Consider the following 24,214-nt stretch of genomic DNA (forward strand, 5'->3'; position numbering starts at 1 on the left):
TGTGTTTCCAACACCAACAAATATAAAACTATAGCAGCAAGTACTTTTGTTAAGTTATGATCCGCTTCATGAATATCAGCTGAGAGTCAGCTTCCTGACTCGTGTGTTTAGTCTAGCAAATATCGTATCGATAGCTGAAGCAATTGGTCTATTAATCAAGTAAATCCACAGATATCCAAATCCATCGTCTCAGTCGCTGACAAATATTCACTGGTTCAGGCTTTGCGAATGATGAGAGCTGCTCCTCATTTGGTGTGTTTACAGGTCTCTGTAAAAAATCGGTCAGAAAGCTGCAGCTCGAGTCCTCACTAAGACCAGGAGGGTGGACCACATCACTCCAGTTCTGAGGTCTTTGCACTGGCTTCCTGTCCAACAAAGAATTGACTTTAAAATCCTGCTGTTGGTTTACAAAGCACTGAATGGTTTAGGGCCAAAATACATCTCTGATCTGCTGCTACCTTATGAACCATCCAGACCCCTCAGGTCGTCTGGGACCGGTCTACTTTCTGTTCCCAGAATCAGAACTAAACATGGAGAAGCAGCGTTCAGTTTTTCTGCTCCACATATCTGGAACAAAGTCCCAGAAAGCTGCAGGTCTGCTGAGACCCTCAGCTCATTTAAATCAAGAAATGTGCTATACAAATAAACTTGCCTTGCCTTGCCTCATTTACATTTCCATGACTGTAAACAGAATATTACTTTTTTGTCTCAGTCTACATAATCTGTTCCTATAACGTGAAACACCTTGTGTACTGGTAATTTTGGTGTGCCCTGCTGGTGAGTTATTATTACAGTCACAATGTTTCATAAAGGTTTCGTAAAGCCTCGACTTGAGAGTTGTGGACACATCAGAGGACGGGCGATGCTGCATTCGTTTATGATGAAAGACAAGCTGTCTTGCTCTCTACCCATTTCTCAGGTCTGTAATTATGACATTTGTGTGTTTTCCCATTGGACGTGCCAAGAGAACATCACAAAGCAGGGCTGACTGCTATCGAACAGTACAGGTGGTTTACCGTACAAGCAGATGTTTCCCTGACCGCAAATACACATCTGCAAAACCCTGATGTGAAGAAAGAGGGGGAGAAGAAAGGGGGAGATATGAAGCAGACAGAGCAACGCTGACAGGGCTTTACACATGATAGGAGAGAGGAGGAGGACACAGGGGGGGAGACAGAGCAACAGCAAGCTGAAGACAGAAAGTGTTTGAGGACAGAGAGGAGGCTCCCTTTGGTATCTCTTTTGAAAAGATAATTAGAGGGGGCTCAGCTGAAACCAGAGGGAGCTGGGTAAAGGGGACTCTGTCCTGTGGTGGTGCGGTTACCATGAATGCACTGGGAATGGAAGCTGCCTGGGTGTGAGAAATGAACTTTCTCATTAGTGAGGTCTGGAAGTTGCAAGCCTACTAAGCTATCATGGGATGATTCATGTATCCACTGATGACATAACAAGCCAACCTAGATACAAGCAGGGCACTGCAATCAGAACAGACTCTGCATGCATTGATCTGATGCCCTGAAAGGTATCAGGCCCCATCCACACAAATATATTCTCTTATTTTTGCTGTCATTAGAAAATCAGTATTATGTCATTAAAATCACTGCAAGCATTCTCTAAAGTTTGAGGTTTGGCAGAGTTAATTTTATCATGTGTAAACGAACTGCACTGCCTCTTTATTAACCATCATGTGTCTCACACCTTCCCACCTCACTCCCTCTTGTTGTCCCTGCAGGTTTTAAGCATCAACTTAGTGTTCCTTCCTGTGTACTGGGACTGTTTGGATATACAGTATCTTGGATACAAATGATCTCGGCCTTTCATATCAAAGCCATACCATGAATGCAGGGCTTCAGACTAGCTTTTCACATTGGTTGCAAGAATTCACAGCACCTTTTGGCTGCGCAACAATACATTTAAAGTGCGCTACCATTTTTGTCAGTTCCCATATACACGTTGGTATTTGTTAACACATTATGTAATTGATTGTAAAGAGGATACATGTTTTTTGAGTCAGATATGCTGGGTAAGAAGGTCACCAGAAGTAGGGCTGTGATTTGGCAAGAATCTGACGATATGATAGGTGTTATGACACAAGGGTTACGATTATATTGAGATATATGGCAATACCATAATCACAGTGATGTATTCCAATCTTTTAAATGTAATTTCAGGAAAGCTGTCATAGTATAAAGACTGTGGCTAAGTGGAGAGCAGGGCCGTCCTTCAATCAGAGTGTCGAGTGTTTGATACCCGGCTCAGGCTCCACAAGTAGCATGTCGATGTGTCCTTGAGCAAGACACTTAACCCCAAAATTGCTCCCGTAGCTGTGCCTACGGTGTAGAAATGTGATAGAATCTGAATTCTAAGTCGCTTTGGATAAAAGCGTCTGCTAAATGACTGTTCAAAGTATTGACTAAGTTCATCTTTGCATGTACACTATCAATCAAAAACAGATTTTTGACAATCGATACAGAATTACAAAACACAATTTCGCAATACTCTGTATTTTTAATATTTTCGATATTCTTTACACCCCTAGCAGGAAGTAGGGGTCCAGCAGCTGAGCCTCTCTCGTTCCTCAGAGGGACACCATTTCATTATAATTTAAGAAAAAAACAACTTGGGATGTCCTCAGCCAACCAGGGAAGCCCGTTTGTGTGTGCTTGAGTGACGGTGGATGCATCGCTAATTTCTTCTCTGCTTAGATCATCAACATCTAAGAGAACTGAAGTTCTTAAAAAGGTAGTGTCTCATACACACACACACAAACATACTTTTTGCCCCTCTGCATGTGCCAAATTGGTCGCACTCTGGAAAGACGGCCAGTATTTAGTATGACATCATTATGAACTGATTCCTCTGCATTCAGCTGTGCTAGTGCTTCAAACTGAGTTTGTCAAAAAAATGTATCAAGCATGACAACTTTTTGAAATGGAAAGTAGCTACAGCCTGCTCAAAAAGTGGCGAGATTACATGTTACTCATTGTATCAGGATTTGCATATAAAATGTATGCTAATGCTAATATATGCTCAATTAGTAATAATAATGTATTTTATTTGTAACGCACTTTTCATTTTTTTTATTTTTTTATCTCAGAGTGCCACAGAGCCAGTACATAGTAAAAACATGGTAAAAAACATAGTTAAAACATAAAAAAAACCTATAATAAAATAAAAACCAGTGAATGAACGGAAACACAAAAGAAATAACTGACAGTGATTTAGGTCAGAAAGGCTTTCCTGAATAAAAAGGTTTTTAGGCCAGTCTTAAAAGAGACCAGTGTCTGTGTTGCCCTTAGGTGGTCAGGGAGACTGTTCCATAGGCACAGCGCTGCCGAGCCAAAGGCCCGGTCGCCCATGGTGCGGAGCTTGGTGCTGGGGACCCGGAGAAGCTGTTTGATGATCTGAGGGTACGGGTGGAGATTTGGGGAGTGATGAGGTAGGGAGGTGCGTGTCCATTTATGCATTTATGTGTGAGTAGTAGGACTTTGTAATCAATCCGGAATGAGACAGGGAGCCAGTGTAGGGAGTGCAGAATGGGTGTTATGTGCTCATACTTCCAGACTCTCATCAGGATCCTGGCAGCGCTGTTTTGGATGTATTGCAGCGTCTGGATGTTCTTGGCAGTGATCCCAGTGAATAGTGCGTTGCAGTAGTCCAGTCTTGAGGATATAAAGGCGTGGACGAGCTTCTCTGCATCTGACAGGGTTAAAGTGGGGCGGAGTTTGGAGATGTTTTTGAGATGATAAAACGAGGTTTTGCACAGGTGTTTTATATGGTCATAGTGGTTAGATGTATCACTATGTGCTTTGCTGAAAGAAGTCTCAAAAGGGATCTTAATGGGTCCCAAATCTAAAAAAAAATTGCTTAGTTGGCAAAAATCCAAAAAGAGGCATTACAATGATGCATAGTAACGCATATCTTTGCAGGTTGGGTGGTGCAGATGGGCTATTAAAAAACCCTGACACGTGCATCACAAAGTGTGGAAGCTTTGATTTAAATCACATTAGGTGTGTTGTAAATATTAGTGGTGCAACATATCGTAAAATTCACAGTTCAGATCGTATCACGGATCTGATCAGCACAAAATAAAAATAACTTTTAGAGATCCCTGATCATTGATGATCCATATTGGCAGAAACAGATCCCTTTGTTGTTTGATTAAACAGCTGGTCTACAAGGATCCTCAATATTTATTTTGGCAACCGTCCAAAAAATTATTTGAACTGCTCTGAAGTCTGTAAACCATCAAATATTCAAACTTTTATATTTTTATATTTAGTTAGTCATCTGGTGGTTTTTTCCTCATAAAAACACAAAATACAAACAATAAATGAATAAAAGATTGTATTTTTATGGATTAAAACAAATCCTTTCATTGGTAGTTTAATGATGTATTATTAGAACAAGTGTAAACAGCTCATAATTCATCTCTAATATCTATTTTATATTAATGTGAAAACATCTCCTTCAAACCACTAGATTTATTCAGGTTTCTCACCAACACTACATTTTACAGATAACATGTGAACACATCATGATTATATAATTTATAATTACTTTATAATTTACCTTTGCCCAATACTCATTTAACTGAACAGTGCCTGAACGCGTCATAATGTAAGTGAATGGAAACTTCGTTCACCTTGTGTCAATTCAAACACTGATTAGTTGTTTACAATGTAACATTATCAGAGATCTGTATCTAGAAAAGCATAAATGATCCTCATCACTTTTTACTGAATATTGGTGAATAACCATCGTCAGTAAAACCTTATTTCACACTGTGTAATTAATCTGCGGTTCACATGTGTGTCAACCCTTGAGGGTTAATCCGTACGGATCACGGATCAACAATGGTCCGTTACTCCACTAGTAGATATGTTGCACCTGTTTTCGTCTGGGAACGTTAGATGAAGTGAGATATACTGCAATTCATTTTCAGTTGGACTTTATTTGTGTAGAGACCTGGAGCACTTGTATTTTGAGATTTGTTTGATCTCAAATTTATGATAATGCTTTAGATATTTGTATTGAGAGGTCCTGTAACTTGGTGCATTTTTGGAGAAAACTTAAGTTATTCAATACTTTGTTTTTATGAACATGCACATTTGCATCTCAATTTTCCAGAAAAGTTTGTGTATGCTGTCAATGATAGTTCTCTAAACCCCGTGGGAAAACAAATCATAATTGGCAGGTCAAAACTGCTCCAGAAAGTTGCAATCTATGCATCTCTATCAAAGACAGCTCCATGTCTCTTAATCTATCAGCCCAGTTCTATCCAGCGCACTGGCACACACCGACATGAGCATCCATGAGTCAGAACACCACAAAGCAAACATATCATGTTCTCACTTGTTTTTGTTGTTTGACGTCCTTTAATCTCAGAGACCCCCCCCCCCCACTTTACTCCACATCAGCCCCTCTGCATTAGCTGCACCACACCCGTCATGGCATGCCACCAATACAGCTTTGGTCATGTAATCCTAAACGCTTTGTCCAAGACAGACGGACACCCTAACGAGCTAACCGGCTCATCCTATTACAACAATAAGCCTATTAAAGATGCCTCATCAGAAATGATCCTCTCTTAATGGACCCACATTACCAAGGTAACATGAAGACTATTTCAACTGTTACTTTTGCAGTACATTTTGAGGCAGAATTCCAAAGGTAAATGCTTGGGTGATGATGATGATGCTTAAGTCAACAGGCCGGTTGCCAGTTTCTGAATAGCGCTGGAGCTTGGGACGAGATCCCTGTGTTTTTCCAGAAGAATATTGACACGGGGGAAGGCCTGCAGGGCTATGATTAACCGGCCCCAAAATTAAAGTATCTGTTCCCGCAAGCCATCTTACTGACAGGCTGACTCTGGAGGGAGGGAAAGATTACAAACTCATTACAAACTCATTTCTCCTCATCTCTCCTCTCTACTTCTGCCATCCGTCTTCCCCACCACCACCAAAAGAAGGAGGGGCTCGCAGCTAAAAGCTTTTAAACTTCAATCATCGTTGGAGCGAATAGACTTTCAGAACAAGGCGGAGAGGGAAAGAGCCCCCAAATCTAAAGCAGAACCAAATAGGCCAAGTGGGCTAGAATGGTGACACCATGTACCCATTCTGCCCACATCACACACACCAATTAATTGCTTGTTGACTCAGGGTTTCCATGAGGTAAGCTGTTATAATGAATGGCAATAAACACTTAAACACTTGTGCATTTCTGCCCCAAAAACATGTCACCCCCTTAAGTGGGAGAGCTCCGGAGCAAGGACTTGCTGAAAGGGATCCTTGACTTGCCGTAGCAGCTTACTGTGTTTGCACCATCCGCTTTGGTGAACAGGGAGAGGACAGCAGGTCAGGGTCCAATAGGCCCTTTTCACAGCAGCCACTTGATATGTCATTGCAGGATAAACACAATTAAGGCCCAGTTCCATGTAGGTGGGCCAGGCCCCTGGTATTCTGCTAGCTCACAGAAATGACTGTGACACACCAAGTAGAGCGGGATCATCATGAATGTGATCAATCACACCTGTTTGCTATGACATGTCACAATGCTGCTGCAAACAGGGCCTGTAAACCAGTACATACATCGGCCTTCTTCAAGCTCAAACCCTAAAAAGGCCGATGTTTAGGCTACTTGTATCGACATGGCGTCCACATCTCAGCGCCAAGCAAATAACTACCATTCCTTTTCAGGCAGCATTTACTGACCCATGTTAACTGTCAACGGCTTCACTGTTGTTTCCAGATCAGTGGAAATCAGATGCGCATATGCTTCGATAGAAAGGGAGGATGTGTTCATCAATGTATGATCAGCCAGATCAATGTACTCACGTGCACCACCTATTATGTTTACACTGCCCCCCCCACCAGTGTATGAGACCCTCATGTCACTACATCACCAAGTGCGCAGCATCACATATTTGTGCGACTGAATCTCCTGTTCCTGGCATGACTGCATCTCTTTTCTTATACAGTTAGCTGGACAGGGTATCTGATTACATATTTATTATGAATTAGATTAATAATACTTGGATATTCTACTGAGAACATGTCATTATCTGTAATACTCTGGGTTTAAATGTGTCCCATACATGTTTCTCTTAGACCTTTTTGTAGCCTGTAAAGAAAAGAATAAGAAAATATATCTGGGCATGGACATGCTAACGGATAAAATTAGGTTGTGATTAGCTGCTTCAAAATGTAAAACATTGGATTATGAATGAATGAATGAATGAATGAATGAATGAATGAATTTATTTATATAGCGCTTTTCACAGACAGTACTATCACAAAGTGCTTAACAGAGCAGACATTTAAAAGCATAAAAAACACAATGTGACCCTACGGTCAATAAATTACATACACAGAGTGAATAAAAAATGTTAAAGAATAAAATAAAAATAAAATAAAAATGTAAAACAAATGTTAAGAGCAGGTCTAGGACATGGGTTTACTTTTACACAAACGCCAGCCTAAACAGGTGGGTTTTTAGCTGGCTTTTAAAAGTATCCACAGTATCTGCGAGGCGTAGAGTTGCAGGCAGAGCATTCCAGAGCCTCGGGGCCACTGCCTCAAAGGCTCGGTCACCACGGGTCTTAAATCGTGTGCGTGGGACTGACAGAAGACCTAGAGCATTTGACCTGAGAGTGCGGGCGGGTGAATAGGGGCGAAGTAGATCAGCTACATAAGTCGGAGCCTGACCGTGAAGTGCTCTGTAAGTGATGGTGAGAATTTTGAAGTGTATCCGAGATGCTACAGGAAGCCAGTGGAGAGATCGGAGTACGGGGGTGATGTGAGACCGTCGGTTTGTCCTGGTGAGTAATCTGGCGGCAGCATTTTGGATGACCTGCAGACGGTTAAGAGCAGATACACTGAGTGATGTAAAAAGTGAGTTGCAGTAGTCAATGCGAGAGGAGATAAATGTGTGTATGATCATTTCTAATTCAGGCGTTGATAATACAGATCTCAGTTTACTGATATTTCTTAGATGGAAGAAACATGACCTGGACAGCTGCTTAACATGAGGGTCAAATGACATGGAGCGATCAAAGAAAATCCCAAGATTGCGCAGGTTGCAATGGGAAGCAGAGGAGAGAGGACTAATAATCTGCCTGATCATGGGGACAAACTCCTCTGGAGCAATAACTAGGACCTCCGTCTTAGAGTCGTTGAGTTGCAGGCAGTTTTCTGCCGTCCAGTCTCTGATGGCATTGACACAGTCCAGGAGCCTAGTTAATGTGAATGCCTCGCTGGGTTTGAATGACAGATGAAGTTGGATGTCGTCTGCATATAAGTGATAGGACACATTATAGCTTTTTATGATCGGTCCCAAAGGTAACAGATAAAGTGAAAATAACAGAGGCCCCAGAACCGAGCCCTGCGGTACACCACAAGACAGTGGAGAGGTAACAGACACAAAAGCACCCACAGAGACATTGAAACTTCTGTCACTGAGGTAAGATGTAAACCAGTCTAACGCTATGCCAGTTATGCCCACCCAATCACGTAGCCTCTTAATCAGGATGTCATGGTCTACAGTGTCAAATGCAGAACTGAGATCCAGAAGAACTAACACAGAGCAGTCACCTGCATCAGCACACATGAGAATGTCATTTGAAACCCTCAGGAGAGCGGTTTCAGTAGAGTGTTGCTTACGAAACCCAGACTGGAACTTGTCATACATGTTGTGCCTCTCCAGTGCAGCAGTAAGTTGTTTGGCCACCACTTTCTCTAAAAGTTTGGACAGGAAAGGCAGTTTTGATATGGGCCTGTAGTTCATGGGCAAAGCTGGATCTAAGTTAGGTTTCTTTAATATGGGCTGGATAGTGGCATGTTTGAAATAGGAAGGGACAATTCCTGTAGACAATGAGGAATTGACAATAGATGTTACTGCAGGGCCAATAGTTAACAGAACGTTCTTAAATAGAGAGGATGGAATTATATCCAGAGGGCAAGTTGATGGCTTTGTATTGTTAATTAAGTCCATCAGGTCTTGAAGGCTGATAGGCTGGAAAGAGCCCATAACAGCAGGAGATTGCGAGGAGCTACAAGTAGCCGAACAGATCCCAGGCCGAATGCCAGACCTAATACCTGTTACCTTATCATTAAAATAGATCAGGAATTTGTTGCAATCGTCAACAGAATAGCATGGTACAGTGGAGACAGGTGGTGAAACAATTCCTCTAATTGTGTCAAACAGAATCTTGGGATTTTTCTTTGAAGAAGAGATTAGGTTGGCAAAATAAGCAGTTCTAGCTTCCTTTACTGTGGTATTAAAAGAAACTCTGAGGTCTTTGAGATATAAACGATGCACTTCTAGCCCAGTAGCTTTCCAGAGTCGCTCTGCCCTGCGACACTTCTGTCTCACGCTGCACACAGCTTCTGTCATCCACGGAGTAGTGTTATAGGCAGCCCTGGTCCTTTCCTTAAGAGGTGCCACTTTATCCAGCAAAGTGGTGCAATGTTCATTAAAGGACTGTATCAAGTGTTCAACATCATTGAGATTTGTGTTCATATCACAGCAGAAGTGCATAGAGAAATGATGAGCTGTACTCTGAGTAATAATGCGTGAGTGGAATGTTTGTTTCAGACACAAGGGGTCAGCATTGACAGAAAGATCAAAGAAAATACATTTATGGTCACTGATCAATAGGTCCTCACAACAGGTATTATCAACATCAAGACCCAGAGAAAACACAAGGTCCAAGGTGTGACCACCCCTGTGAGTGGCGCCAGAAACATGTTGCGTGAAATTAAAAGATTCAGTAATATTGAGAAACTCAGTAGCTATACAGTCTGTGGTATCATTGACATGCAGATTAAAATCACCAACCAGAAGCACTTTGTCTAGCTTGATAATAGAGGTCAGAAAGTCTGTGAATTCTGATAAAAACTGACCTGCAGGACCTGGAGGTCGGTAAATTAAAAAACAGTAAAACGGCTTTTGCCGGCCCACTTTAGTCAGCTGTAGTTCAAAAGTAGCATAGGATTCTGTGCTCCCCAAGTGGCAGGAAAACTGATTCTTCCAGACCACGGCGAGGCCTCCACCGCGGCCTGTCAGACGCGGTGTCCCAACATAAGAACAGTCCACAGGGCAGAGTTCATTGAAATGGATGCATTCCATATTCTGTTGCCAGGTCTCGGTCAGAAATAAAAAAGCCAAATTATGACTTGTGAACAAGTCATTTAAAATGTGAGCCTTGTTTGTTATAGAGCGTGCATTAATCAGACACATTTTGATGGGGGAAGACACTGTGTCGTCATCAGCACAGGAAGCTTTGGGGGTATGTGCAATAGGACGGATCACTCGTGCAGCACCTCGAAACCGACCATAACTAGGGCGTGAGCGCGAGTCTGTGATTCTCACGGGAATGCTCATGGGTCGTGGAGTGGAAGTTACGTTAGAGGCTGGAGATCCTCCATGCCGCCAGGGGGAGCTGGTGTTGCTTGTAGGGGATGAATGCGGCTGATGAATTATCGTAGAGGAAGAGTGACAGCGGACAGGGGATCCAGGTGTAAACAGTCAATCATGTGAATGGGAGTGAACAGCATACTGTAAATTAGCCGCTAGCAGGCGGCTACCCAGCTTGTTAAAATGAATACCATCCTTCTTAAAAGCGGAAGAGCGGCCCCAAAACAGATTAAAATTGTCAATGAAGCTCACGTTGTTGATCCTGCAGGCGGCCTGGAGCCAGGTGTGGAGGCTGAGGACTCTGCTGAACCGCTGTGATCCACGGCCGAGTGTTGGACTTGGACCACTGATAAAAACAGACAGTCCACAGCTGTTTAAAAAGCTTAAAAGATTTGTAAAATCCATCTTGGTCAACTCGGACTGGTGGAGGGCTGTATCGTTGATTCCCACATGAACGATAATTCGCCGAATGGAAGACGGGAGGGCGCGCATCAGGCCAGGCAGTGTCAGCAGGATGTCTGGAGCCGTTGCTCCGGGGAAGCAGTGTGTCTCCGCGTTGAAGAAACGGGTGTTCCTGATGATTGAGTCCCCGACTATCAGCGTCGTCGGGGCGAAGAGGGGACGAGGCGGCAACACTGCGCGTGCAATACGCGTGGATGGAGGCGAGGATTCAACCAGTGGTGGCGGAGCAGACAAGCAAGGACTGAGAGAACGGGCGACCGAAGCTCGCCGCGGTGCTGGTGTAAAGCACGGTATGGAGCGGCGTGTCCTGGGGCGAGAGGAGGGCTCAGGAATGACTGGCGTAGGGATGTCGGGGGACCCGGGGCTGTGGGTCCCCCGAGGCGGCAGCTGGGATGATGTAGGAAGCTGGGAGTCCGTAGTCAGAGGAGGGAACTCGTGCAGGGCAAGGGCGTCAAATCCATTCTTCAGCTGGACATCGAAGCCATGGGGTGTAGGAGATGAGCGTCTCCCTCTCCGGCTGCCGCGAGCACAGACCAGGGACCAGGGCTCGTGATGTGATGGAGTAGAGCTGACCAGGGCTTTGGGCTTAGCTCCGAGCCGTAGCCAGGAGGCCTCAGGAGCTGCGACCGGAGGAGGTGCCGCGGCAGCAGGACTGGAAGCGATGGACTCATGCACGCGGTCGCTGGTTGTGTCAGTCTGTGATGGACCGAAAATGATGGTGTCCATGAGGCTCTCGGCATACTGGATCCTGTAGAGCGTGGATATTCTTCCCTCCAACTCTGTGATTTTATCCACCAGGCGGGCGCAGCTGACACAGTCGGATGGGGCTGTAGCGGTTCATGAATTCACACCGACCGCCACTATACAGGTGTCACACAGAATACACCGTATGTAGATAAATACAAGTAATCCTGAACCAAAGTTCACAAGAACTGTTCACCGTTAACAGCATTTAGCACAAGAAGCTGATTGGCCTGTGAGTCACTCAGACGTGTCAATCAACACTCTTCCTAATGCATGTTTTATTTTTTATTATTCAATGTATTTTGTGATGCTTTTCAGTTTTATAGTCTATTGTGGCCTGTTGTCTTGTTTGTACAGTGTAATACATAGGTATTTCAAATGTTTACCAAAATGTTGCCAGAGGACAAAATGCTCCCTCGAGAAAGAGGATGTTGTCTGTATTTGCACTGCTATCTGTTCAAAAATAAATGAAAAGAAACGTATACTGGTTTTGTTCCGCTGTACCGAACTGTGACCCTAAAACAGGGTCATGAACCAAACCCGAAACTTTACCATCTACTACATTACTGGTTGCAGTGGTGTATAGTAACGAAGTATAAATACTTCGTTACTGTACTTAAGTAAAGTACAGATATCCAAAAAATGACTTTACTATTTATATTTCTGTTGACTTTTACTTTTACTTCACTACATTTTGCAAAGAAAACAGATACTTTTACTCCGATACATTTCCCCTGAAACCTTCGTTACTCGCTACAAAATCAAATCTATCTTCAGAAACAAAATGAATCATGAGAGCAGCGTCAGGGACTGTGGTGGAACACAGACTGCAAGCAAGCAGGTTTGGTGAATCAGTGGTCCTAGCAGCAAGTTAAATCATTGGTTAATCACGTTAATGCACAATTGCAAACAAGTGCTCTCAAAGCCGCGGCGTTTTGATTCCCAGTGATGCCCAGGATGCTACATGCTATAGCTAGCGGGCGACTACATGAGTAGAATTCCACACAGGACGGGTGGGATGAGGAGACGTGGATGGTCAAACTAACACTGTGTTTCCTCCAGGAGGCCGCAGTTTGTGCCGTGTGTGAAACGAGAAGCCAATGTTGATTTATTTGTGACGTGACTTCCGTACTTAAGAAACGCCACTTCTGTAGATATTTTAACACAAACCACGATCTTTTCCTAAACCTAACAAAGTAGTTTCATCGCCGACCTTAGTTGTTTCCTGTGAAGATGGAACTTTATTTTGAAAAGACAGTATGCATGTAACAAGTGAAAACAGACTCATGTTGCTGGACTTTTGCAGGGAAATCGCACGGAAAATGAGGAGTAACTTTTCGTAAGATATCAATAAAACGGGGATGAATTTATATCATTGTATAAAGAGAGTGACATGAGAAGATCAATCTCATGTCTGTAAGTTAAATCAGCTATAATCACTCTTTTAAAGTGATTGGTGACTCGTCTAAAACATTTAAAACAGGAATAACTTCAATAGAATCATTCTATACACTGTAGCTTCTTTACATTCTAATAGAATTGTCTTTTGAAGATGAACAGAACATTTTTCAGTTTCAAGTAATGACTGGGTTGTTACTTTCGGGTGCTGCTTTAGTATTGATCATGTTTTGATATTTGAGTCATTTTGTGGATTATCAGATGGAGTTATGATGGTAGCAGTCGCCCAATTGCAGATTCAGCTTGAGCAAAACCTTTGCCTATTGTGTTCAAATCAGGCCCATAGGAGTTTACAAGGCAGGTGTCCTTTCTCACAACACTGACCATCAAGTGGATATTTTTTGCTGAACATAATATTATGCATTTTCCCTCTACATCCTCTAGTCCAGGGATTCCCAAAGTGGGGTGCGCGCACCCCTGGGGGTGCGCGAGCTGCCTCTAGGGGGTGCGCGAGAGGAAAAGTGTAATGGCGGTCTGATGGTGTAATAATATTAAATATAAAAAAAAAATGTAATTTTAATTTAAAAACTGTCAGGTGGGACATCTGAAGCTATCAGTCGTAAAAGAGGAGAGGGACAGAGAGAGAGAGAGGAATCGGAGGCCAGGGGAACGGAGAGGTGCGTGGGGAGAGACCGGGAGAAGAAATCGAGTCAGAGGAAGATGAGACGGAGGAAGGAGGAAGGGATTGCACAGACAAATCGGGAGCACATCGGCCCATCGCGGAGTCAAGGTGAAAAAGAGGAAACGAGAGTGAGCATCAGACTGGGAAAAAAAGAGGAAATATGATGAAAAGTATGTGTGTCTGGGCTTCACTTGGATTGGCAACGCAGATTCCCCAAAGCCACAGTGCGTGGTGTGCAGTGAGGTTCTGGCTAACAGTCTGAAGCTCTTATTTACGTCGCCACCTGAACACCAAGCATGCCAGTGCAAGTCAAAAGCCCCTTACATTCTTTATATCGAAATTGGAGGAGTTACAAAACAGCCAAAACAACTGCAGTCTCATTCATGTGTTGGTCTATAAATGACGCACTACGGGCTTCATATCTGGTTACAGAATAGCGAGAAAGGGGCTACCGCACACAGTCGCCGAAGACGTGTGCTTGCCAGCTGCCAGAGAGATGGTGGAATGTATGATTGGGGAGAAAGAAGCAAAAAAGTTGGACATGATCCCGGTGTCCAACAACACTGTGTCGCACCGCATCGATGCTTTATTCGCTCATTAATTGTAAATTAAATGTGATAATCTGCCTCTGAGCCTGTGCGTGTGTCCTCACATCCGTATTGCTCTTTAAAAGTGACGCCTTGTGTCACTGAAAGTTATTGAAACTTTGTTGCAGTGTTTCAGGGCGTTTTCACACCTTCAGTTCGTTTGCTTTGTTGCAGTTGCTCCTTTGTTCGGTTTGTGTTCACACTGCAACATTTAACAGCGGACTAAATCTTGTAAACAAATGCCACGCGCGAGCAAACTGTTCTCTCATTGGTCCGATTCTTATGCGGCTATGAAGGCTTAAAAGGCTCTGTTGCGTCTTTTTTTAAATTTTTTTATTAATGGGGGGGGGGGGGGGTGCGCGAACCCGGTCGGGATGTAGAAGGGGGTGCGCGGCCTAAAAAGTTTGGGAACCGCTGCTCTAGTCCAGTGATTCTCAACTGGTGGGTCGCGGGCCTTTGCCTGACAAAAAACAAAAACAAAAAATGTTGTGATTTTATTTTGAAGGGCATTTTTTATGCAGCGGAATTATTCCAGCATTTACGGGACTTGTTCAGCAGTGCAGGAAAAACACCGACCAGTGCTTTGTGAATCACATCACGTGATGAAGCTCAGCCAATCAAATATGGGTATTCTGACAAGTTTCCTGACTTGAGTGAGATGTACACACACCGTGACACAAGGGGGAGAGACAAGGATAGAGAGAGCAGAGCAAGAGTATTGAAGTGTGAGTCGTGAAAGTCAAATCATAGGATGATCTCCAAAAGAGAAGAATGGCCAGAGAGACCAGAGTCACTAGACTCTGACTGGACAGACTCATATAGGTGAATTCTTCCAACACAAATTTCTCTTTTTAGAAGATGAGAAAAATATAACATCGTGGCTTTTTCACTTCACCCTGAATGAACTGATTTTAAAGCTGCAGGGCAATTCAGTGAAAATAATTTTGTTATATAATTAATTTTTTAAACCATCTGTTATTTTACTTGAAATGAGAAGAACATTTATTTATGTATTTCTATGTATTATTTATAATCCATCCAGTTAAATTTAAAAACTGAGAATAATATTTGTTAAAGTATAATTGATGTGTACTTTCTTTATTAGATTTGACAGTTGTTTACTACACAGAGACGTTACTACTACTAGACTTCTTGAATACAGATATACCCAAATTATTTATATATATATATATATATTTAATTTGGGTCGTGGGTCCCGGCTTGTCATTAAGGGGTGATGGTGGGTCCCGCAGCCAGACCAGTTGAGAACCACTGCTCTAGTCGGAATGAGCATACTTATAAACGCACTGTTACAACTCCTTCATCGTGTCATATTGCTTTTCGGAGAATTATGATGATAAGTTCACAGTAGATGCAAAAGTATACTTATGTACAATATATTATGTTGAACATTGTTGCTCCTCGATGGATCACAGCCAACTCAATTATGTTCAACACAGCTCCATGTCCTTGGTCATGGTGCCACAGCACTTAAAAGAATAAACTTCATAATTCTCCAAATTCTCAAAACAGTAAATGCTGTTTTTATTAACAGCATTTACTTGTACTTTTACTTTCAATACTTAAGTACATTTAATATCAGAAAATTACTTTTGATACTTAAGTACAATAAATATCAGATACTTTAAGACTTTTAGTCAAGTAGTATTCTAATAGGTGACTTTTTACTTTTACTGGAGTCATTTTCCAGTAAGGTAGCTTTACTTTTACTCAAGTATGGCTTTTGGGTACTTCATACACCACTGACTGGTTGTCATAAACTCACGTTGGTTAAACCCAAACCAACACATGATCTACTACTTTCGGGTGTGCCACTGAGATGTGATTACAACCCCAACACACAATAGGTGTCTGTCACAAGCTGAGCAAATGGCGGGCAGAGAAGCGCTGCCGGGACACCTGATACCCTGCAGCTGCTAGCAGAGGTCCTGTTATTGTAGGACGCTATTCACTGCTACAAGCAGGAGACATTAGAGAAACCTCTGGCTGTGGTGAGTCACCCCATGTTGACCTGGACTCTGACATGTCTGACTGGGCACTGGCAGCTTCAGTTGAACGGGGAAATGTATTAATAATAATACACTATGTGGATGAGAAGCAATGCTTTAACTTGAACTTTTATTAACAGAGCTGTTTAAGTGCATGGACTTTGACCTGATAATAAAAGAGCTTTACCAATTAATTTATTCAATCAGCTTTTAAGGAAGCCTCAAAGTGTAATCCAAAACCAACAAAGTGGTCAGACTAGAGAGAAGTCTAGAAAGTCACAGTTTGTATCATTTCAAATTTAGGCCAACAGGGACAAGGACAGAACCGCTATGGTTCTACCTTCCAGGTCAGACAAAGCTGTGAAGAGTTTCTTAGCATTGTTGAGAGTCATTTCAAGAACCCTACTGATTCCTGATTTTATGTTTCAGTAAAGCATGAAACATAATATGTGTTGTTGATGTATCTGGATCTGTAGTCTAGCAACGATGAGGTAATGAAAACCAGACTTGTTTTTAAGGTCAAAAACTCGAAAAACAAAGTTCAGTGTCATAACAGTGAGCTGTGTCGGAAAGCTGAAATGAAAACATAATACATCAAACTAATATTAGCACCAGCTACAAGCTTTAAAAGTGAGTTGTTCTACAATAATTCATAAGGGAGTGTGTAAGAATACCAGATTAGGACAAGCTGGACTCTGGTTTTCACTTCAGTGAAGGTAAAGGTCAATCTTACTATATTGTATCATCCATCCATTGGTCAAAAGATGCTATTTCTGTTTGTCTTTCAGGAAAATTACAAGATAAAGTCCTTCCACCATCCAACAAAGAACAGGCTACTCTTCAAGTGTATGTACTGTACAGTATAGACCGCAGCAATGAATCAATGGAAGTGCTACATGGAAGGCACAGCTCATAAAAACAGGTCAATCTCCGTCCACATGGCGTTTCAGCATCGTTTTCGAGATGATCTCCGTCCAGACTAAAACACCTGAAAACGAATATCACGTGATTATTCACATACACTGGGCGGGTGTGTGCCGGTGTAAACAGGAAGTAGATTGGTTGCTAAATTTAAAAAATACAACAGAGTAATAAAGTAGTCTTTAATAATGAAAGGTCGTGTTTGACACTTAAGATCTTCTCTAAAATCTTCCTCTATGAACTCAAACAGACACAATTCGTGTAACGTTTTGGAAGTTTTATTTTTCAGACTTAGTTACAGTGCTGGGGGTCTTGCTCTATCTCTCCAGTGTTTCCCCTAGGTTTACAGCTTTTGGGGGGGCGGCACCGACACAAACACTTGCAGCACTTGGGCACTTGTCTGTACTTGGACCCGGAGCAGGAGAGCTACTCCGGCTGCCACTCGCAGGAGAGCAAGTGTTGCATCTTCACCACATGGGAGCGTTTCAAAAACGCAGTTATTGTTGTCTGCTTTTCAGCTGGTTGACGTGCCATATTGTCAGATGCGCACTCTCTGTCCACTGGTCGGAGTGTAAATGACTTCTGTTGTGATCTGGCGCTATATAGAAAATAAAATTAAACAAAATTAACTCGACCTTCAAGGGGGGTGGGGTGGGGGGTGCCCCTAATATAATGGTAGGGGAAACACTGCTCACTCATCAAATTTACTTTAATATTAACACTTACACATAATGGTTGACTAGATTATGGGTCCATAAATGAGGTCAACACACGACTCTCACTCTCACTCGGTTTCGTTGTTGTCTGTTCTCACTCGTAGCTCTGCTGGTGGCTGAAGTCTATGTCCTACTGGAGAGCAATCGCTTATAAAGTCTTATAAAGTTTTAAATACAACTTTATAAGCTGTGATATCAAATAGCTTTTGCAGCTCCAGACTAATTTGATTTAGTGAAAAATAGGGCACAGTGGCTCTTTGGATAGTAAAGGTTGACCCCTGTTCTAGCACATACACACAAACTAAAACTTCTAACAACGTTGTTCATTTGAAACGTCTTCATCCTAAATCCACCACTGGCTCTTCTCATTTCTGACCAAAAAAGTTGAATTGCTGTTTTCCATAGTCACGTGGATGTGCTCTAATTTACATAGTTTCACCCTAAATGGATCTTTTCTGCGCGTGTGGGTGTTTGCGTGCGTGTGTGCACGCGTGGCACAGATACTTTGCCTAATGCCGATCCAACTATATTGTCAAATAAAATAAACTTCAGCTATTTTACAATCAAGCATTGTATAAATAAAGTAAATACAAGTTTTAGAACACGGAAAAAAACGATATGTAGGCCACAAGTACAATATTCTAAATACCACAGAAACATTACAAGTGACCACTGCAAGACCCTTATCGATTAATCGGCAAACGAGACGGAAATATAGGCAGAGCTACAAACGGTCGATCAAATGCTAGCAGCTTGTGAGCGCTGAAAGATGACAGACGTTTGTCGGTTAACATTGGTTAGGGCATGTTTGTGTTTTGTAGGATATTCAGTAAAATAGATACAAATCAATGTAAACTCCTAGCACGCGCTTTAACCGTATGGGAATGTTCTTGTGAGTGAAAAACACGGTACCGTGACGGTACAGTGACGGTCAGAGGTGGAGCACTCACCCCTGCTGGAAGTGAACAGAAGAGGCTCGCTCCTCATCGTGAAGTCAAACTCATCGAATCCGCCCGACGACGCACACAGGAGCAGGCGCGTGCCCAGCGGCTCCCCGGCACCAGTAAAATCCACACAGAGAGAGACCTTAATGGTTAAACCGTGTGAGGCTTCACTTTCAGCCTCCACTTATTCCTTTTCTAGTGAGCCCCGGCCACTGAAACGTCTCTCTATTCCTTTCAAACGTTTTCTCCGGATCTTTCTCCTCCTCCCTTCCTCTTATTTCCTCCTCCCCTCTGATTCTCCAAATGTCTCCCAAGCCCTCGCGCTGTCTCGCCCTCAAACTGCCTGAATGGATAGTTATGATGCATTTAAAGACCATCGAAAATAAAACAATTCCTTTCACATTTCCACTATTATTATTATTTATAATACCCGACCTGCTAGAAACAAAATAGTACAAATATAAATTAAGCATGATGAGTTATTTTTTTCTTTGAATTGTTCATTTTTATCTTTTATTACCATATCAAATCGTAGCCTACTCAGAATAATGTTATATTGAAGACAGTGTAATATTTATTCAATAACATTAAACAAACTCATTTACTTTATTATGTGAATCAATATTAAATAATACTAGTTATATTGTTTAATTACATGTTTGATTAGCCGCTTCCCATTGTAATACTAACCCCAAATGGAGTTTAAGCCTGGCTTACACATTTAAACGTGTTACATTTGAAGTTCAAAGCCTATCTATGATTGAGGGATTGCCTCCACACGGCTCTCAACATGGCGATGACTGAGCCAGCAGCTAGCTAACGGTGCTAACTGTGCAAACAACAGCAACAGTACTGACAGAGCTAACAGTGTCCGATAATTCTCTGTGGGTTCATCACGATTGGTATTGTATATTTTACAAAATACAAAACAGCTGACTGCTGCTGGAAACAACAGTCCTTTTAAATTACACCAGTGGCAGGCCGTGCATTTTATACCTGGGCCTTCACTACTGTCCTGCAGCTAAAATACCACCTTATGACCACATGATAGCGCCACAGCTATTATTCGTTTCTAGGACTGTAACTATTTACGTATTCGTATCAAACCGTTCGGTACGAGGCTTACGAAACGAACAATACGTTTGAATAATACTACTGTATTAGGAAAATGCAGAAGCTTAAATTGAGGGAAATATATTGTTTGCTGCGTTCATGTAGGACAGTGGTTCACAACTGGTCTGGCTGTGGGGTCCACCAACACCACTTAATGACAAGCCACGACCAATTCTTCTCTGTTGGAGTCTGCTTTATGATTTTTCCTTCACAACTTCCATGATAGACGTACTGCTCTGCTACCTCTTTCCTCATCTCAGCCCCCTGTGTAACGGTGTGTGTACATCTCACTGGAATCAGGAAACTTGTCAGAATGCCCATATTTTATTGGCTGAGCTGCATCACGATAGTCACGTGCTCGCCCAGTGAGGTACAGCACATGCTGTACCTCACTGCAGAGCTGCACATGGAAACTGAGCTGCCCGTAATGCTGACGTAGCTATAGGCCGGCTAGCAGGCTCTGACATGTCAAAGAATACGCCCAACATGTCAAAGTAAAGATCTGATTAGTTGAAGACGATGACAATCAACAATATCGTCCCCATTCACTTAAACTGCAAAGGGATTCACGAGTGAGTCTGCAGGCATCGGGCCTCTCCTCTTACCTAGAGACACAGAGGTGAAATCTGATTGGATAAAAGCTCTACTTAAAACAAGCTGCACTGGAAGCAGAGCAACTGAGGAAGACAGTAGCCGTGCAATGAGAAAATAAGATAATGGGAAAAATAATTTTATAAATGACAATACATTTGGTGTATTTAAGAAAAAATATTAAATTATGAAATAGCTATAACTTTGTGATTCTGTTTAGACCAGCAGAGAAGGCTTTGCAGGCCCTGACGGCTCACCACTGGGTGACGGCTACAGTAGTTACAGCTAACGTCAGAGTTTTTGCTACATTAAAACCTTTTAAGCTCAGGCCCTATTTGTAGGCATCTGCTCGAAAATGGCATACCCATACTAAGGAGACCACAGTTCTGTAACTACAAGGTCTATTTTAATAATTGTTGATGCTATAATCAGATCACAACACTGGTGAGATTGTTCAGTGGGTCATATTGTGAATATGTTGCTGGTTAATATCGTAAATGAAGACATTACACAGCTCAAATTGAAAATATTCAGGTTCGCCTGAAAAAAAGCACTTTTATTGATATTATGTTTTTGAAATAATGCAGCTGGCTGGCTAAAAACTCTCCCAAATCATAGCACAACCGATCAGTAGTTGTAGAATGAAGGTTGGCTGGGATAAAGTGAAGAATAATTTAGTACAGAGAGGTCACGCGAGGTCGTCATTTTCGAACCAGCTGTTGCAGCTCTTACATTGTACTTTTATATCCTATACACCAGCGGTTCCCAAACTTTTTAGGCCGCGCACCCCCTTCTACATCCCGACTGGGTTCGCGCACCCCCCCCCCCCCCTAATAAAAAAAAAAAAAAAGAAGCAACAGAGCCTTTTAAGCCTTCATAGCCGCATAAGAATCGGACCAATGAGAGAACAGTTTGCTCGCGCGTGGCATTTGTTTACAAGATTTAGTCCGCTGTTAAATGTTGCAGTGTGAACACAAACCGAACAAAGGAGCAACTGCAACAAAGCAAACGAACTGAAGGTGTGAAAACGCCCTGAAACACTGCAACAAAGTTTCAATATCTTTCAGTGACACAAGGCGTCACTTTTAAAGAGCAATACGGATGCGAGCACACACGCACAGGCTCAGAGGCAGATTATCACATTTAATTTACAATTAATGAGCGACTAATGAAGCCAGGATGTCTTCGGACAAAGCATCGATGCGGCGACACAGTGTTGTTGGACACCGGGATCATGTCCAACTTTTTTGCTTCTTTCTCCCCAATCATACATTCCACCATCTCTCTGGCAGCTGGCAAGCTCACGTCTTCTGCGATTGTGTGCGGTAGCCCCTTTCTCGCTATTCTGTAACCAGATATAAAGCCCGTAGTGCGTCATTTATAGACCCAACACATGAATGAGACTGCAGTTGTTTTTGGCTGTTTTGTAACTCCTCCAATTTCGATATAAACAATGTAAGGGGCTTTTGACTTGCACTGGCATGCTTGGTGTTCAGGTGGCGACGTAAATAAGAGCTTCAGACTGTTAGCCAGAACCTCACTGCACACCACGCACTGTGGCTTTGGGGAATCTGCGTTGCCAATCCAAGTGAAGCCCAGACACAGATACTTTTCATCATATTTCCTCTTTTTTTCCCAGTCTGATGCTCACTCTCGTTTCCTCTTTTTCACCTTGACTCCGCGATGGGCCGATGTGCTCCCGATTTCTCTGTGCTGCACCTCTCCGTTCCCCTCGCCTCCGATTCCTCTCTCTCTCTCTGTCCCTCTCCTCTTTTACGACTGATAGCTTCAGATGTCCCACCTGACAGTTTTTAAATTAAAATTACATTTTTTTTTAAATATTTAATATTATTACACCATCAGACCGCCATTACACTTTTCCTCTCGCGCACCCCCTAGAGGCAGCTCGCGCACCCCCAGGGGTGCGCGCACCCCACTTTGGGAATCCCTGCTATTCACCTATATATTTTACTTTTTTTATCACTCATATTATTCAATACATCCAAATACAGCTGTTTGGAATAATTTTGAGAGCAAGGGTCATCTCATAGCCTGTTTCTGGCTGTCATCTACAGGATTTTCTCACTTGATGTGTGTGTATGGGGCTGTAGCTCAGCCTATCATCGGTCAATTTCAGTCAATGAGCGTCAGAAGCGTTAGAGTCTCAGGAAGGCGGGTGTCGATTGACAGAACTTTCAGCCACTAAAGTTGCAAGAAGTGCCGCGTATCCCAGAGCGTAAAATTCCATTGGCCGAAAGTCTGACCGCTGGCCCGAGGTGGGTTGACCCCCTTCTACCGGAAACAGCCTGGAAGTAAACAGGATACAGTTGGCGACCATAACGGTAGCTCTAAAACGGATAATGTTCGATGTTTTTGTACTAATATTTCATAAAACGTAACCAAAAACCAAGGATTTTTTCCGGTGAAGACCACTGCCATCGTACCGTTGTCCACTCACAGCTTTCTACTGGTTTCACGGAGAGAAAAAACGACGGTATTTATGCGTTCTGTGTTGAATGCTAATGCTAAACGATGTGCGCATTAGCCGGCTAGCCGCTAGCTTCGTGGTGCAAATATTGATTTGCAGTACACATAACAGCATGATCTGCCCAGGATTTCATGCTTTTATGCCACATTTTCTAGATGCTTATATTAGTTGTGTTTGGAGTGTGTAAGAAGTGATTTATATGATGTTGCCCATACGTTGCTGTTTAATCCGGGGACATTTTTTATACAAATCCACAATATTACCGAAGAATAAATCAATTTTCCGAACAATTTTTTCAGGGGGGCTGAGCCCGATAGCCCCCGAATTCGGGGGCGTCGTCCTTAAGAGAACAGCTAGAAACAACTTAACACAAATCGCAAAAGCACACCAGTGGCCGCATTTTAGTCAACACACTCTTAGATTGGATGCAACTAGGCCCAACTGAAAAGTATACTTGTTTTTGGGTAATAAGCCAAAAAATCACAACTGCCCTTCATATTTGTCGGATATAGTATTTGTAAAAGCAAAGTTAAAGCAGAAACAAAGGGAGGAGACTCAACAGAACAAGGCCAGATTGAGTTTCAACAATTGTGTGTGAATATAGTATTTTTCCCAAAAAATATAAATAACATTCACCACGAAGGGCGAAATGGTAGAGCATACATTGTGGGATACCTCAAATGCACTACTGCCCAGACCTCAGCAGTGTTCATAAGCTGACAGGTCAGCTAAGTGTTCTAACTTCCCCGGACCAAGGCCATCAGTGTGTGTCTGTGTTCAACAAAAAAGGCTTGACTGTGTGTATGTGCTAGCCAGCCTCTTTTGATTCAGTGTGTTTCTCTCTTCTCAGAAAAAGGCTGGTATTCAAGGCACGCCTGTCAAAACAGCAGCCAACCTGCACACCTCTCAGCACGCACAAATACATATTCCCCTCTCTCACACATGCACACACACACATACTGCTCTGTCAAGCAAAACAGGGCGGGCAGACTTATGAGGGACGGCTGTTCTGGATTTGGTTGTGTACCTTCATGAGAATATGACTGCACAGATGTGTGTGTGTGTCTGTGTGTATTCTTGTTATACAAAGGTTGTTTTGGAGACACATTTTCATGCAAAATATGTCTGTCTAGATGCTGTAAA

The 24,214-nt window shown here is 42.6% G+C and overlaps 1 protein-coding gene across 1 annotated transcript in view; it reads right to left on the minus strand.

Moving 5' to 3' along the window:
- Positions 1-19,103, minus strand: part of afap1 (actin filament associated protein 1) — a 95,383-nt gene extending 76,280 nt beyond the window's left edge. The window contains exon 1 of the mRNA XM_079295920.1: positions 18,886-19,103. Coding sequence (XP_079152046.1) covers positions 18,886-18,922 — 37 coding nt within the window. The 5' untranslated portion in view covers positions 18,923-19,103. The remainder of the gene's footprint in view (positions 1-18,885) is intronic.
- Between the last annotated feature and the right edge of the window lie 5,111 nt (positions 19,104-24,214).

This window comes from Melanostigma gelatinosum, assembly GCF_949748355.1.
Source record: "Melanostigma gelatinosum genome assembly, chromosome: 23".
NCBI classification, from domain to species: Eukaryota; Metazoa; Chordata; class Actinopteri; order Perciformes; family Zoarcidae; genus Melanostigma; species Melanostigma gelatinosum.